Here is a 16249-nt window from a genome sequence, read left to right on the forward strand (position 1 = left end):
ATTCTCTGCACATTTAGCCAGGTTATTGAAGAGGTTCATTCTCTGCACATTTAGCCAGGTTATTGAAGAGGTTCATTCTCTGCACATTTAGCCAGGTTATTGAAGAGGTTCATTCTCTGCACATTTAGCCAGGTTATTGAAGAGGTTCATTCTCTGCCCTTTTGTTTGTTGACACGTTTCATCTATTTAAATGTTTTTCCAAAAATATTCAAATATTCAACCATGTAAACATTATTATCGTCACAGCATGCTGCAATTGTTAGTGGGACAAGGTAGCCATGTTTATTCCTGTGACAGTGTGACGCTGCTTCTCTGTTTTTACGTCCCCTCCTGCCTGTAAAGACATGCTTGGACCCCTCTGACATCTCCTCCTGCCTGTAAAGACATGTTTGGACCCCTCTGACGTCTCCTCCAGCCAGTCAACACTCGGAAAAAATTTAAAACCACAAAGACTTCGCACCGCCCCACCGTATTAAGATCAAACAACGACAAATGACTGCAGTGGACAGAAAAGAGAGAGAGGTGCGATAGAACGCGGGAGGGAAAGAGGAGAAGGGTGACAGACAGGGGGGGTATGGGTTGTCCTAAATGACAGAGGTATGCTGAGACAAAAGACTGCCGTCTGCGCCGAACGTCCTGAGGAGGAACGACGCTGATAGAAATCAAATTAGGGCTCCAGAAAACGCTATGATTCTTTCCTCTTGCCGTCCTCTGCCAGTAATAGCATGATAATTGCACTTTATTTCTCTGCCATTCAGCCGGGCTCGCCGCGCCCCCCACACCCCGGCCACTCGCATTTGCATACTGAATGTGTCAGTTGCATAAATTAGCGGCACTTTAAGCGCCGCTGCCAAAACAGCAATCTTTCTTCAGCAAAGTGGCCCGAGCTTCCCAGCACACCGCCGCTACTCACTTGTGTGAATGCTTGTTATTACGACAAATATTACTCTGTGACGGAGTCCTTCCTAATGGGGTGGCTGTATACCTTTCACTTACCATCATAATTACCCCCTCCCTGTCTCTACCTCTTGTCTCTACCTACCTGCCGGTGTCTCTGGTCAGCAGACAGACACAACACAACAGGACATGGCGTCCTACCGTTATTGACACTGATTTGAAACGGCTCCGCTGGTGTCTGCCGGCTCTGTGTTCAATGTGCCTTGTTGACTCTCTGAACAGGCCGGTGGTGTTTACCAGTAGTGTGCCGTGTGTACCTGAGGGGCCAGCCTGACAGGACTGTTGATGTGGGCGGGAGAGGAGGGGAGAGAGGTCGGAGAGACTGAGCGGTGAAGGGCTGGTTGTTGGTGGTTCTCCAGTGGCAGGCAGCCGCTCATTGTAATTTGCTCGATACACGCTAATTGCTCTAATTTGTCTGTGTGTGTGTGTGTGTGTGTGTGTGTGTGTGTGTGTGTGTGTGTGTGTGTGTGTGTGTGTGTGTGTGTGTGTGTGTGTGTGTGTTGCTTCCACAGTCCCTGGACGGCTTTGTGTTTGTGGTAAGCTCAGAGGGACGCTTCCTCTACATATCAGAGACTGTTTCCATCTACCTGGGCCTCTCACAGGTAAGGCCTTCTGTACATGGACGCACACGCACACACACACACACACACACACTCTCTCTCACACTGACTCACTCACTCACTCACTCACTCAGGTTACTCCCATCATCTCTTTTCATTTTCATGTCAGATGTTGTAATGTGTCTGGGTGTGTTCCCACCTTTGTGTGTGTCTAGATGTCTTTGACTGTTCTCTTCTGCTTGTCTCTAGTTTTTCTCTCTCTCTCTCTCTCTCTCTCTCTCTCTCTCTCACTCTCTCACACTCTCTCTCCCTCTGTCTCTGTTTCTCTGTCTCTCTAGTTTCTCCTTCTCTCTCTCTCTCTCTCCCTCTCTCTCTCTCTGCCTCTCTCCCTCTCCCTCTCCCTCCCTCCCTTCGTCCCTCCAGGTGCTCACCTTTGTTGATTGCCTGCGGCCTCTTGTACTGTGAATGTTAAGTCCTGCCATTTCGACCAGATGCATAAATAATAACAGTAATTACTGGCCCAACAATCAAAGTGTCGCCCCTGCGCTCAGGGCCTGTCTAAGGGAGCAAATCGATAGGCATCTTAAAAGCTCCATTGATTGTCGGGAGGAGAAAAAAACACCAAGGGGGATGGGGAGACAGATAGGGATAGAGAGGGAGGGAGGAGGGGAGGGGAGTGATAAGATTTGTTTTGGGGGAAAAGGATGGGGGATACAGAATGAGAGAGAGAGAAAAGAGGGAGGACATTTCGATATAGGTGGTATTTGAGTGGATTTTAAAAGGGGGGATTTGGGTGTAATAGGGAGTCTGCCCCTGGTTGGATTGGACTGTCCTGGAGGGAGGCTAGTTATTAGTGGTGTGTGTGTGTGTGTGTGTGTGTGTGTGTGTGTGTGTGTGTGTGTGTGTGTGTGTGTGTGTGTGCCGGTGTGTGTGTGCCGGTGTGTTTGTGTTACAGTTTGGTATTTCTCCTGCTAACTGTTGGTAAACACAAACTTAAAATCTAATTATGAAATATATCTGAACAGGTGTGAAAGGACTACACAGCCAAATGGCAATGGAAAGCATTTTTGGTATGCAAATAGAGCTTAAATGTGCAGTTGAAGTGAAATGCATCATGGGACTGAATAGGTAAACAACCAAGGCTATTCTTATTCCTTAAACAGATGGCCTCACTAGTCAAATCTCCTCAAACAGAACTAAACACACCAGCCTTAAAACAAAATTACAATCAAGATTTACCTTAACTCCAAAACACACAGTACCACGTTTAGAATAACTGACAAGAGAGAGAAAGACTGCAAGACAAAAAGAGAGAGAGACAGAAAGAGGGAGGGAGGTGAGAGAAAGGGCATGCACACTTTAACAGAACAAATCCCTGTCTCTCAGGGAGGAGAGAGAGAGAGAGACAGAGAGAGAAAAATGTAACTGGTGGTTGTTGTTGGAGGACATGGATCTCTCTGTGGACTGCCCTGACCTGTCCCCCAGCCTAACCCCTCTGCCCTGGCTTACCCACGGGGCCCCTCTCCAGACAGTGGGGTTTCTTAGACAGGCTTAGCCCAGGTCAGGCACCTTGACCAAGGGCACAACCCGCCGTCCGCTCCCCTGCTACCTGGAGGTGATCATGTCCCTCACCCCAAGTTTCCTGGCCGGAGAGGCGCGCTCTGTACCGGGACCCCAGGTCCTGCTGCTCAACCCCCCCTTACCTCCTGCACGGCAGGAGGGAGGACGGAGGAATGGAGGGAGCGGGGAATTGATCCTGGACTGGTTAGTATGCAGCCCTCATCACTCCCCCTCCCTCTCTCCTCTCCCATCCGTCAGCGGCGGGCTGAGAGTGTGTTGTGGACGACTGCCCGGATGCCTCATACATATTAAAGCTTCCTGCTATTATTTATATCATGTCTCTCCTTCTCTCCCCCCCCTCTCTCAACCCCCCCCACACTATACCTATGTCTTGTTGTCTGTCTGTCTGTCTGTCTGTCTGTCTGTCTGTCTCTCTCTCTCTCTCTGTCTCTCTCCCTCCCTCTCCCTCTCTCTCTCTCTCTCTCTCTCTCTCCCTCTCTCTCTCTCTCTCTCTCTCTCTCCCTCTCTCCCTCTCCCCCTCTCTCTCTCACTCTCTCTCTCTCTCCTCCCTGTGATGAAGTGACAGTAGACAGACAGGTAAAGTACCACAGACGTCAGTATTGCCTTTTACTGAAGGAGGGCAAAGGACTGTGGGAAGCCTGGGGTCCTCAAGGGCTGACTTCCTGTCTCTGCCAGGGGATTCTGGTCCGTTTACGTCTCGTTTACATCGAGCAACTCATTAACACCGGGCTGTTTTAAAACTTTTATCTCTCCGCTGATCCCTCGATACTTACTCGAATCCTCTCTCCTTGTGTTTTTCTTTTTTACACTTTACAGGAGTTAGCCCTCCTTTTTTTTCTCTTCATTCACACTTAATCTGTGCTCCCTCGCTCAGCTCTCTGGCTGTGATGTCCTTGAATGCCTGCTGGAAATCCCATAAAGCCCACACTAAATGGATCTAATCCTTCATAAATGGGTATGTCCTACAGACAAGGGTGTGAGGCTGCAGGCAGGCAGCCAAGCAGACAGCCCAGCAGGGAACAGCCAGGCAGGCAGGCAGGTAGGTAGCAGACAGGCAGGCAGGGAGCACACAGGCAGGAAGGGAGCAGGCAGGGAGCAGGCAGGCAGGGAGATGACAGGGAGCAGGCAGGCAGCCCAGCAGGGAGCAGACAGGCAGGGAGAAGACAGGCAGGGAGCAGACAGGGAGCAGGCAGGCAGCCCAACAGGGAGCAGGAAGCAGATAGGCAGGCAGGCAGGGAGAAGGCAGGGAGAAGACAGGCAGCCCAGCAGGGAGCAGGCAGGCAGGGAGAAGACAGGCAGCCCAGGAGGCAGGGAGAAGGCAGGGGGAAGACAGGCAGCCCAGCAAGGAGCAGGCAGGGAGAAGGCAGGGAGAAGACAGGCAGCCCAGCAGGGAGCAGGCAGGCAGGGAGAAGGCAGGGGGAAGACAGGCAGCCCAGCAGGGAGCAGGCAGGCAGGGTGCAGGCAGGGAGCAGGCAAGCGCTTTATCATATGAAATGGAATCTCACCTTAAATGATTGGAGTAGGACACTATGATGCAGTAGGATGATAGCTGGGAGGTGTTAGTGGTCTTCATCCCTCTCTGGGAGTGGGCTGGATACGCTGGTGTCTATGAATTAATAGGGAATGAATGAACCGATTCAAATAGTCAAATCTGACCTTCACAGATGGTATATCCCTGGTGTCTTTCAACTACCTTTAATCACCAAATACAACAGGATTCTGTCCTTCCCGATGTGTTTTATTGTCATCGGTGTCTGTCCCCCAGCTCAGGGGTGTGTGTGTGCGACGTGCGTCCGTGTGTTGTTGCGTGCATTCATGTGTTCATGCATGAGTGTTTGTGTCTCACCTCTACATTTCATTGTGTTCAGGTGGAGTTGACGGGCAGCAGTGTGTTTGACTACATCCACCCAGCGGACCATGTGGAGATGGCTGAGCGTCTGGGCATCAGGCCCCACCTGAGGGCCGAGGCTGGCTGCCACGTGGCCCCCGAGAGCGCTTCCAGCTCTGCCTCCACATCCTCCCTGGCCGGGACCCCCGAGCCTGGTACGTCTCACATACAGTGGGGCAAAAAAGTATTTAGTCAACCACCAATTGTGCAAGTTCTCCCATTTAAAAAGATTAGAGAGGCCTGTAATATTCAACATAGGTACATTTCAACTATGACAGACAAAATGAAAAAAAAATCCAGAAAATCACTTTGTAGGATTTTTTTATGAATTTATTTGCAAATTATGGTGGAAAATAAGTATTTGGTCAATAACAAAAGTTTATCTCAATACTTTGTTATATACCCTTTGTTGGCAATGACAGAGGTCAAACGTTTTCTGTAAGTCTTCACAAAGTTTTCACACACTGTTTCTGGTATTTTGGCCCATTCCTCCATGCAGATCTCCTCTAGAGCAGTGATGTTTTGCTGGGCAACACGGACTTTCAACTCCCTCCAAAGATTTTCTATGGGGTTGAGATCTGGAGACTGGCTAGGCCACTCCAGGACCTTGAAATGCTTCTTACGAAGCCACTCCTTCGTTGCCCGGGTGGTGTGTTTGGGATCATTGTCATGCTGAAAGACCCAGCCACGTTTCATCTTCAATGCCCTTGCTGATGGAAGGAGATTTTCACTCAAAATCTCACGATACATGGCCCCATTCATTCTTTCCTTTACACGGATCAGTCGTCCTGGTCCCTTTGCAGAAAAACAGCCCCAAAGCATGATGTTTCCACCCCCATGCTTCACAGTAGGTATGGTGTTCTTTGGATGCAACTCAGCATTCTTTGTCCACCAAACACGACGAGTTGAGTTTTTACCAAAAATGTATATTGTGGTTTGATCTGACCATATGACATTCTCCCAATCTTCTTCTGGATCATCCAAATGCTCTCTAGCAAACTTCAGATGGGCCTGGACATGTACTAGCTTAAGCAGGGGGACACGTTTGGCACTGCAGGATTTGAGTCCCTGGCGGCGTAGTGTGTTACTGATGGTAGGCTTTGTTACTTTGGTCCCAGCTCTCTGCAGGTCATTCACTAGGTCCCCCCATGTGGTTTTGGGATTTTTGCTCACCGTTCTTGTGATAATTTTGACCCCACGGGGTGAGATATTGCGTGGAGCCCCAGATCGAGGGAGATTATTAGTGGTCTTGTATGTCTTCCATTTCCTAATAATTGCTCCCACAGTGGATTTCTTCAAACCAAGCTGCTTACCTATTGCAGATTCAGTCTTCCCAGCCTGGTGCAGGTCTACAATTTTGTTTCTGGTGTCCTTTGACGGCTCTTTGGTCTTGGCCATAGTGGAGTTTGGAGTGTGACTGTTTGAGGATGTGGACAGATGTCTTTTATACTGATAACAAGTTCAAACAGGTGCCATTAATACAGGTAACGAGTGGAGGACAGAGAAGCCTCTTAAAGAAGAAGTTACAGGTCTGTGAGAGCCAGAAATCTTGCTTGTTTGTAGGTGACCAAATACTTATTTTCCACCATAATATGCAAATAAATTCATTAAAAATCCTACAATGTGATTTTCTCATTTTGTCTGTCATAGTTGAAGTGTACCTATGATGAAAATTACAGGCCTCTCTCATCTTTTTAAGTGGGAGAACTTGCACAATTGGTGGCTGACTAAATACTTTTTTGCCCCACTGTACATGTCTGTAGGCCTGGACTGATGTTGTCCAAATCTGGTCCAAATGTGGTTTCTCCCAAGCTAACTCTGTCGTCCCCCTGTCTCTCCACAGCTCCCTCAAGCCCCCTCTCTCCTGGGAATGAACCTCCTGACCGAGGCTTCTTCATCCGTATGAAGTCCACCCTGACCAAGAGAGGCCTCCACGTCAAGTCCTCGGGCTACAAGGTCAGAGTAAGAGACATATATATATATATATATAGAGAGAGAGAGAGAAATCAAACTCTCCATTCCTAGAAATCATTCAGACTGTTTGGAATGTACAGGGTGGCAAAATTCCGGTTTCCTGTTTATTCCCTCGTAAATCCAGGAATCTTCCAGCCAGGATTTCTGTAAAAACAGAGAATTTCTGAAAAGTTACAAGAGTTTTGCAACTCTAGTAATGGACTACTCGCCGTTCGTTTAGTAGAGACACTGTACATGTGCAACCGTGCAAGTTACTGTAAACTCTTCCTGTCAGGTGATCCATGTGACCGGGCGAATCCGCTGTCGCCCTGCCATGGTGCCAGGCTCCGCCCGCTCGGTGCGTCGGCCAATGGGCTTGGTGGCCCTTGCGCACACGCTCCCGCCCTCCACGCTGAACGAGGTGCGCATGGAGAGCCAGATGTTTGTCTTCCGGGTCAACATGGATTTGCAGGTCACCTACTGCGAGAACAGGTACAGCTACAGTGACACACGACGACACAGCAACACGACAACAACACACACCAACACAGCTATACAACAACACAACAACACAGCAACATAACAACACAGCTACACAACGACACAACGGTACACAACAGCACATCAACACATCAACAACGCAACAACACGCCAACGCAGCTACACAACGACACAACAACACGGCTGCACACAGGGGCCGATGTCTGTATGGGGCGCATATATGGTTGTACTGTGAATCATTTTATGGTTGTATTTGACTCCAATAAGAAATGGTATGTGTTTGTTTGCCTGTGTATGTGTGTCTATTATGTTTACATCACGTGGATAAAACCATCGTTGTTCCCTGTAGGATCTCAGAGTACATGGACCTGAGCCCGGCAGAGGTGGTGGGACACACCTGCTACCACTTCATCCACGTGGAAGACCTGGATAACATCAGACAGAGCCATGAGGACTGTGAGTCACTGCCCTGCCCTATGTGTGTGTGTGTGTGTGTGTGTGTGTGTGTGTGTGTGTGTGTGTGTGTGTGCGTTTAAGTTCATATTTTGCAATCAGCGCCCTCTGCTGCCAAAGTCCTGTAGTGCTACGCCAACTCTCTCTCTCTCTCTCGCTCTCTCTCTCTCTCTCTCTGTCTCTGTCTCTGTCTCTCTCTCTCTCTCTCTCTCTCTCTCCCTCTCTCTCTTTCCCCTCTCTCTCCCTCTCTCTCTCTCGTTCCCTTTCTCTCTCTCTCTCTCTCTCTCTCTCTCTCTCTCTCTCTCTCTCTCTCTCTCTCTCCCTCCCTCCCTCCCTCCCTCCCTCCCAGTGTTGAGGAAGGGTCAGGTGGTGACCGGGTACTACCGCTGGCTCCAGAGGAGAGGGGGTTATCTGTGGGTCCAGTCCTGTGCCACCGTCTCCATCAACCACAAAGCCCCCCACGAACGCAACGTCATCTGGGTCAACTACGTCATCAGGTCAGCCCCGTCGCCAGTCAGCCCCGTCGCTAGTCAGCCCCGTCGCCACGGTAGCCTCAGGTCAACCGCAGCAGACAACGCATCCAGCATTATGCTCTTAGACAAGGAGTCTGACTCCTTCAGTCCACCGTCATTTTAACATACTAAACTGTAATGCCGACTTATACATTTCATTATAGCATTATGCAGGGCTTTGTTCATTTACAACGCCTAAATGATACAAGTATTCGCACATGGATTCAATATTTTCCTTTGTCTCTGTCTCAGGACCCACAACCCCCCAGCTCCTAAACACACATACACACTCCAAGACAAACAGACACACGTGCACGCACAGAGCAAGAGAGGAGTCGGACAAAAACAAGGGGGGACAGGCTGAATTACAATACTAATTGAAGCTTTATAAATACAACAAATAGATGTCAGAATGTTGGGTCTGAATGGTGTTTTAGTTCATTAGTGCTGTAATTACAAGAGCTCATTAACTTAACAGCAGCAGCCCCCCCCCCCCCCCCCCCCCCCCCCCCCCCCCGATCCTGTCTGGGCTCAGTTCTTTACGGGTGGGCTCCCAAGTGGAGCAGGGCTGGCTACGGGAGAGCAAGGGTGGCTGGTGTGTGTGTGTGAAATTGGGGGGTGGTTGGGAGTAGCTGATGGAAGGTATTAGTTGGAGAGGCTGGTTGTTGTTGATAGATGAGGTTAATGGTGTGGAGGAAGTTGATGGGAGGTATTAGTTGGAGAGGCTGGTTGTTGTTGATAGATGAGGGTAATGGTGTGGAGGAAGTTGATGGGAGGTATTAGTTGGAGAGGCTGGTTGTTGTTGATAGATGAGGGTAATGGTGTGGAGGAAGTTGATGGGAGGTATTAGTTGGAGAGGCTGGTTGTTGTTGATAGATGAGGGTAATGGTGTGGAGGAAGTTGATGGGAGGTATTAGTTGGAGAGGCTGGTTGTTGTTGATAGATGAGGGTAATGGTGTGAAGGAAGTTGATGGGAGGTATTAGTTGGAGAGGCTGGTTGTTGTTGATAGATGAGGGTAATGGTGTGAAGGAAGTTGATTCGTTGGAGAGGCTGGTTGTTGTTGATAGATGAGGGTAATGGTGTGGAGGAAGTTGATGGGAGGTATTAGTTGGAGAGGCTGGTATTGTTGATAGATGAGGGTAATGGTGTGGAGGAAGTTGATGGGAGGTATTAGTTGGAGAGGCTGGTATTGTTGATAGATGAGGGTAATGGTGTGGAGGAAGTTGATGGGAGGTATTAGTTGGAGAGGCTGGTTGTTGTTGATAGATGAGGGTAATGGTGTGGAGGAAGTTGATGGTAGGTATTAGTTGGAGAGGCTGGTTGTTGTTGATAGATGAGGGTAATGGTGTGGAGGAAGTTGATGGGAGGTATTAGTTGGAAAGGCTGGTATTGTTGATAGATGAGGGGAATGGTGTGAAGGAAGTTGATGGGAGGTATTAGTTGGAGAGGCTGGTATTGTTGATAGATGAGGGTAATGGTGTGGAGGAAGTTGATGGGAGGTATTAGTTGGAGAGGCTGGTTGTTGTTGATAGATGAGGGTAATGGTGTGGAGGAAGTTGATGGGAGGTATTAGTTGGAGAGGCTGGTTGTTGTTGATAGATGAGGGTAATGGTGTGGAGGAAGTTGATGGGAGGTATTAGTTGGAGAGGCTGGTTGTTGTTGATAGATGAGGGTAATGGTGTGGAGGAAGTTGATGGGAGGTATTAGTTGGAGAGGCTGGTTGTTGTTGATAGATGAGGGTAATGGTGTGAAGGAAGTTGATGGGAGGTATTAGTTGGAGAGGCTGGTTGTTGTTGATAGATGAGGGTAATGGTGTGAAGGAAGTTGATTAGTTGGAGAGGCTGGTTGTTGTTGATAGATGAGGGTAATGGTGTGGAGGAAGTTGATGGGAGGTATTAGTTGGAGAGGCTGGTATTGTTGATAGATGAGGGTAATGGTGTGGAGGAAGTTGATGGGAGGTATTAGTTGGAGAGGCTGGTATTGTTGATAGATGAGGGTAATGGTGTGGAGGAAGTTGATGGGAGGTATTAGTTGGAGAGGCTGGTTGTTGTTGATAGATGAGGGTAATGGTGTGGAGGAAGTTGATGGTAGGTATTAGTTGGAGAGGCTGGTTGTTGTTGATAGATGAGGGTAATGGTGTGGAGGAAGTTGATGGGAGGTATTAGTTGGAAAGGCTGGTATTGTTGATAGATGAGGGGAATGGTGTGAAGGAAGTTGATGGGAGGTATTAGTTGGAGAGGCTGGTATTGTTGATAGATGAGGGTAATGGTGTGGAGGAAGTTGATGGGAGGTATTAGTTGGAGAGGCTGGTTGTTGTTGATAGATGAGGGTAATGGTGTGGAGGAAGTTGATGGGAGGTATTAGTTGGAGAGGCTGGTTGTTGTTGATAGATGAGGGTAATGGTGTGGAGGAAGTTGATGGGAGGTATTAGTTGGAGAGGCTGGTTGTTGTTGATAGATGAGGGTAATGGTGTGAAGGAAGTTGATGGGAGGTATTAGTTGGAGAGGCTGGTTGTTGTTGATAGATGAGGGTAATGGTGTGAAGGAAGTTGATGAGTTGGAGAGGCTGGTTGTTGTTGATAGATGAGGGTAATGGTGTGGAGGAAGTTGATGGGAGGTATTAGTTGGAGAGGCTGGTATTGTTGATAGATGAGGGTAATGGTGTGGAGGAAGTTGATGGGAGGTATTAGTTGGAGAGGCTGGTTGTTGTTGATAGATGAGGGTAATGGTGTGGAGGAAGTTGATGGGAGGTATTAGTTGGAGAGGCTGGTTGTTGTTGATAGATGAGGGTAATGGTGTGAAGGAAGTTGATGGGAGGTATTAGTTGGAGAGGCTGGTTGTTGTTGATAGATGAGGGTAATGGTGTGAAGGAAGTTGATGAGTTGGAGAGGCTGGTTGTTGTTGATAGATGAGGGTAATGGTGTGGAGGAAGTTGATGGGAGGTATTAGTTGGAGAGGCTGGTATTGTTGATAGATGAGGGTAATGGTGTGGAGGAAGTTGATGGGAGGTATTAGTTGGAGAGGCTGGTATTGTTGATAGATGAGGGTAATGGTGTGGAGGAAGTTGATGGGAGGTATTAGTTGGAGAGGCTGGTTGTTGTTGATAGATGAGGGTAATGGTGTGGAGGAAGTTGATGGTAGGTATTAGTTGGAGAGGCTGGTTGTTGTTGATAGATGAGGGTAATGGTGTGGAGGAAGTTGATGGGAGGTATTAGTTGGAAAGGCTGGTATTGTTGATAGATGAGGGGAATGGTGTGAAGGAAGTTGATGGGAGGTATTAGTTGGAGAGGCTGGTATTGTTGATAGATGAGGGTAATGGTGTGGAGGAAGTTGATGGGAGGTATTAGTTGGAGAGGCTGGTTGTTGTTGATAGATGAGGGTAATGGTGTGGAGGAAGTTGATGGGAGGTATTAGTTGGAGAGGCTGGTTGTTGTTGATAGATGAGGGTAATGGTGTGGAGGAAGTTGATGGGAGGTATTAGTTGGAGAGGCTGGTTGTTGTTGATAGATGAGGGTAATGGTGTGGAGGAAGTTGATGGGAGGTATTAGTTAGAGAGGCTGGTATTGTTGATAGATGAGGGGAATGGTGTGAAGGAAGTTGATGGGAGGTATTAGTTGGAGAGGCTGGTATTGTTGATAGATGAGGGTAATGGTGTGGAGGAAGTTGATGGGAGGTATTAGTTGGAGAGGCTGGTATTGTTGATAGATGAGGGTAATGGTGTGGAGGAAGTTGATGGGAGGTATTAGTTGGAGAGGCTGGTTGTTGTTGATAGATGAGGTTAATGGTGTGGAGGAAGTTGATGGGAGGTATTAGTTGGAGAGGCTGGTATTGTTGATAGATGAGGGTAATGGTGTGAAGGAAGTTAAGACCATATAAAGCTCTCTGTAAAGTACTCCCTGCACCCATCTTGCTAAATCAGGAGACATAAACAGTGGTTTGCTGCAGCACTCAAGAGCTGTAAAAGGTGCATTTATTATCTTATATTTACTGTCTCACCCTCACTCTCTCACACTCTCTCTCTCTCTCCCTCTCTCTCTCTCTCTCTCTCTCTCTCTCTCTCTCTCTCTCTCTCTCTCTCTCTCTCTCAATATCTCTCTCTCTCCCTCTCTTTCCCTCTCTCTTTCCCTCTCTCTCTCTCTCTCTCTCTCTCTCCCGCTCTCTTTCCCTCTCTCTCCCTATCCCTCTTTCCCCTCTCTCTCTTTCTCTCTCTCTCCCTATCTCTTTTTCCCCTCTCTCTCCCTCCCTCTCTCTTTCCCTCTCTCTCTCTCTCTCTCTCTCTCCCTCTCCCTCTCTCTCCCTCTCAGTCGGACAGAGCTCCCAGACACTCCCCTGGATCTGCTGCAGCTCCCAGAGAGTCTGAGGGCGGAGCGTCTGAAAGCCAGCTCCTCCCCTTCGGAACACTCACCACAAACCCGGGGTAGGGAACCACACAGTCAAAACAGACACGCACACCCACACATATACTAACACACATGATGGGGCAGCAGGTAGCCTACCGGCTAAGAGCAATAAACCAGTAATCAAAAGGTCGCTGGTTCGAATCCCCGAGACCACTAGGTGAACAATCTGTCGATGTGCCCTTGAGCAAGGCACTTAACTCTTATTGCTCCCTGTAAGTCACTCTGGATAAGAGTGTCTGCTAAATGACTAAAATGTAATGATACATCCAACTCTTTTCCCCTCCCCAGGCCCACAGCCAATGAAAAGCTCTGTGTGTAAAGGTGACCCTGACTCGAAACTGAGAGAGATCTATAATCCCGGTGTCCAATCAGGGGACAGGAGGAAACGTCCTCTGCGGTCTGACTCTGAGGGTGCTCCCGCGGAAACGCGGCGTCGCCTGGAAGAGTTCCGCCAGAGAGAGCGGAGTGTGTCAGCCTCCTCAGACCTGGGCAGCGAGAGCGGGGGAGAGGAGAGAGAGTGGGAGCATGGGGGAGACAGCGCGAGTGTCAAACGAGAGGAGGGGCCTTCGAAACGAGGCGAGGAGACCCCCATGAGGGGCGACAGGGGCGGCGGGGCGCACAACGGCCGTGCGGTAATCCAGCACCTGAAGAGTGTAGTGTCCTCGCCTCTCTCTGGCCGCCCCAACATCAAGACTGAACATGAGGCACTGATCGCAGGGGGTCGCTGGACACACACACACACCTCCTCACACATACAACCCCTACCCTCACACACACACACACCCTGCGGCAGCCTGAACGGCGACAGTCCCCTCACCCCTATCCCGGACTCCTCCTCCAGCAGTGAAGCCCCACCCAATGGTATTTTCACCCCGCCCTCCCCCTCCATGTCCCCTCCGATGTCCGGCTCCTCCCCTCTACCCTGTGAGGAGCGGGGAATGTTGTCTGGAGGCAGGGGGGGCGGGCCGGACTTTGAGCTGTTGCATAGACTGGCAGCGGGGGGTGCTGCAGGACGGGTGTTGTTTCACCCCCTGGCCCTCGGCCCCCAGGGGCCACAGAGCCTGTACGCCCCCAGTACCATCCGCTATGCGCCCCCAGAGCTGCCCCACTCCCACCTCGGTGCTGAGGGGCTGCGCTCCGACCACCACAAGGGCCCCCCAGCCTTCTTCCCCCACCTCCAGAGGCTGGCCGGCCTGCCCTCCTTCAGTGGGTTCTCCGCCTCGGACAATCCCTTCAACCCCTTCTGTGTGAACGGACTGAGGGGGGCCGCGGGGTCCGAGGAGGACTGAAAGAGAGGAGGGGCTAGAGAGAGAGACATGGGGGGCAGGACGTCGGGACATATGGGGTTGAGAAACTGAACAAAGGACCATTTGCACTGCTTCCGTGGGGGAGTCAGATGGTGTCCGACGCAGGTGACAGGATGGGTGACACTCAAAGTGGACTTTGACACTTGACTTTACCCCACTAGCTGTCCAAGCTTTGTCCCCCTCTCTGCTCTCCCACATCCTCTCTCCACTGCTGTTAAATGACTGTGCAGTGTTCCATGTCTAAAGCCATATTGTACATAGAGACAGGGCCATGACATACCTTCACTATTCCTTCCTCAGTATTATAACAACTGCTCCTGAGCCTGTCAGACTGACTTAAGTGTGAATGAAAAAAAGAGAAAAAAAAAATGGATGACATTTGTTCCCGCCCCCCCCACATGTTTGCGTGAATACTGAATAATCTCTTAAAGAGAGAGTGAGAGAGTCTCAGATACATTCCATTCCACTCCGAGGCTGTTCTGTCATGATGTCGTCTGGGAAAGAAAGGCATGGGAGGGGGGGAACGTACAACACCTCTACTGTCTGGTCACTTTGTAATGTTTTCAGTCTTGTGAAAACTGAAAAATGATCCTATAGAATGAAGTGTTGTGAAAGTTAGAGATGCTGGGCTGTGCTGGGTTTGAGATGAAAGCCATAGTCCTGTTATATTGTCATGTTGTTGCCATAGGGTGAAGTGGGAGAGGTGTAAGAACTATTGTCTTACTAGAGAACATACTTTGGGAAATGCCACAGTTGAATTCAGAAGCCCTCTACAAATGTATTCAAAATAAAGGATTTGGGGGGGGGTGGGGGGGGGGTTATTTATTTTGAATTATTCACATTTGTCCGAGCACTTCCTGAAATTTGTTATGAACACATAGCACTTTTGAATTTCCTCGTGTGCATTAAGGGTTCAATTACAGAGTGGTCATGATGAATACCACAAACGGACCACATGAAAGAAAGACCACAGGAGTTTAAAAACGCGGTCATTAAACGTGCGGTCATTCAAATATGACCATGGGGATTTAGTACAGTTGTGGTCAATAAAATAAGAACTGCAGCTTTTTGTTCTCAAAAAGTGGTTGTCCGAAACATCCATAAGGTCATTAGAGGCGGGGTGGAAAACATATATCAAATCATATCAAAGATATTCATCTTTATACACATCACTCCAGAAATCCCATCCCAAACATTATGAGGCCATGAGAGAAAGAACATCATCCCAAACGGAATATTCTAGAGATTAAAATGTCCCCAATCTTAAATCGCTGTCCTGGTTATAAGTGAAGAATTACTGATGGACAGGGGTCGGATGTCAGCTGTATAGGACCATGTGTGTCATACGAGGGGATGTCTGTCCGTCTGTATGTCTGTTCGCCTGTGCGTCGGTTGTAATTCCACTGGCTCGGCAACAACAACAAAACACTTCCCTGCCACATCAGTGACTCTAACCCCTTTCTGTTCAAATATTTCTGAATACACCACCCCCTTCTGATCTTCAACTGAAAACGAACCCATGTATAAATACTATGATACTGATGACGACAATAAAATATTACATTTGAGGAGTACAAGAAAGTTTTCTAATTTCCCTCTAGTGTCTGACTGGCTGTCGGTAAGAGTGGACCGGGCGACTGCCTGTCTCGAAAAACATGCCTTCAGAATGTAACTCGAGAAGCCTTCAAATGTCTCTCGGTGTCTCAAGTCATCTCGACGTTACGTCTCGAGACATTGGAAGATGAAGGTGATGGCTGAGTATGTCTATACCTGCCTCGCACAAGGGTGCACAACAATGTTCGTGAAAAAGTACCTGATGTTAAAAACCGTCATCCATATTGGTCCCTGTAGAGCCGGTTTGAGTGACCCGGGCCTGATGTGGTGCAGAGAAAACATGCCCGTTAGACAGTGTACTGTATATCCAGGTTTATGAGCCAAAGCTCTCTAAGTAATGGATCTGAAGATTTAGACAAAGGGTGTGTGTGTGTGCGCATGTGTGTGACTGAGGCAGTGTTTGTGTGTGTATGCCTGTGTGCGTGTGTCAGGCTGGGTGTCTGTCTGCCTGAGGCCGTGTGTATGCATACAGTGGGTTGTGCGAATAGCCGGTGTATCTGTGTGTGCGAATGCGAGCGTGTGT

General features: G+C 49.0%; 1 protein-coding gene across 1 annotated transcript in view; it reads left to right on the forward strand.

Annotated features, from left to right (window-relative positions):
• The window catches only part of LOC110503300 (neuronal PAS domain-containing protein 1), a 40395-nt gene extending 24702 nt beyond the window's left edge, over positions 1-15693 (forward strand). Inside the window, exons 5-12 of the mRNA XM_036961396.2 lie at positions 1470-1559; positions 4967-5141; positions 6830-6942; positions 7235-7431; positions 7790-7896; positions 8243-8390; positions 12710-12822; positions 13094-15693. Of these exons, the coding sequence (XP_036817291.1) occupies positions 1470-1559; positions 4967-5141; positions 6830-6942; positions 7235-7431; positions 7790-7896; positions 8243-8390; positions 12710-12822; positions 13094-14094 (1944 nt within the window). The 3' untranslated portion in view covers positions 14095-15693. The remainder of the gene's footprint in view (positions 1-1469; positions 1560-4966; positions 5142-6829; positions 6943-7234; positions 7432-7789; positions 7897-8242; positions 8391-12709; positions 12823-13093) is intronic.
• The last annotated feature ends 556 nt before the right edge of the window (positions 15694-16249 follow it).

The sequence above is a fragment of the Oncorhynchus mykiss genome, chromosome 24 (genome assembly GCF_057628025.1).
Source record: "Oncorhynchus mykiss isolate SJ-2025 chromosome 24, ASM5762802v1, whole genome shotgun sequence".
NCBI lineage: Eukaryota > Metazoa > Chordata > Actinopteri > Salmoniformes > Salmonidae > Oncorhynchus > Oncorhynchus mykiss.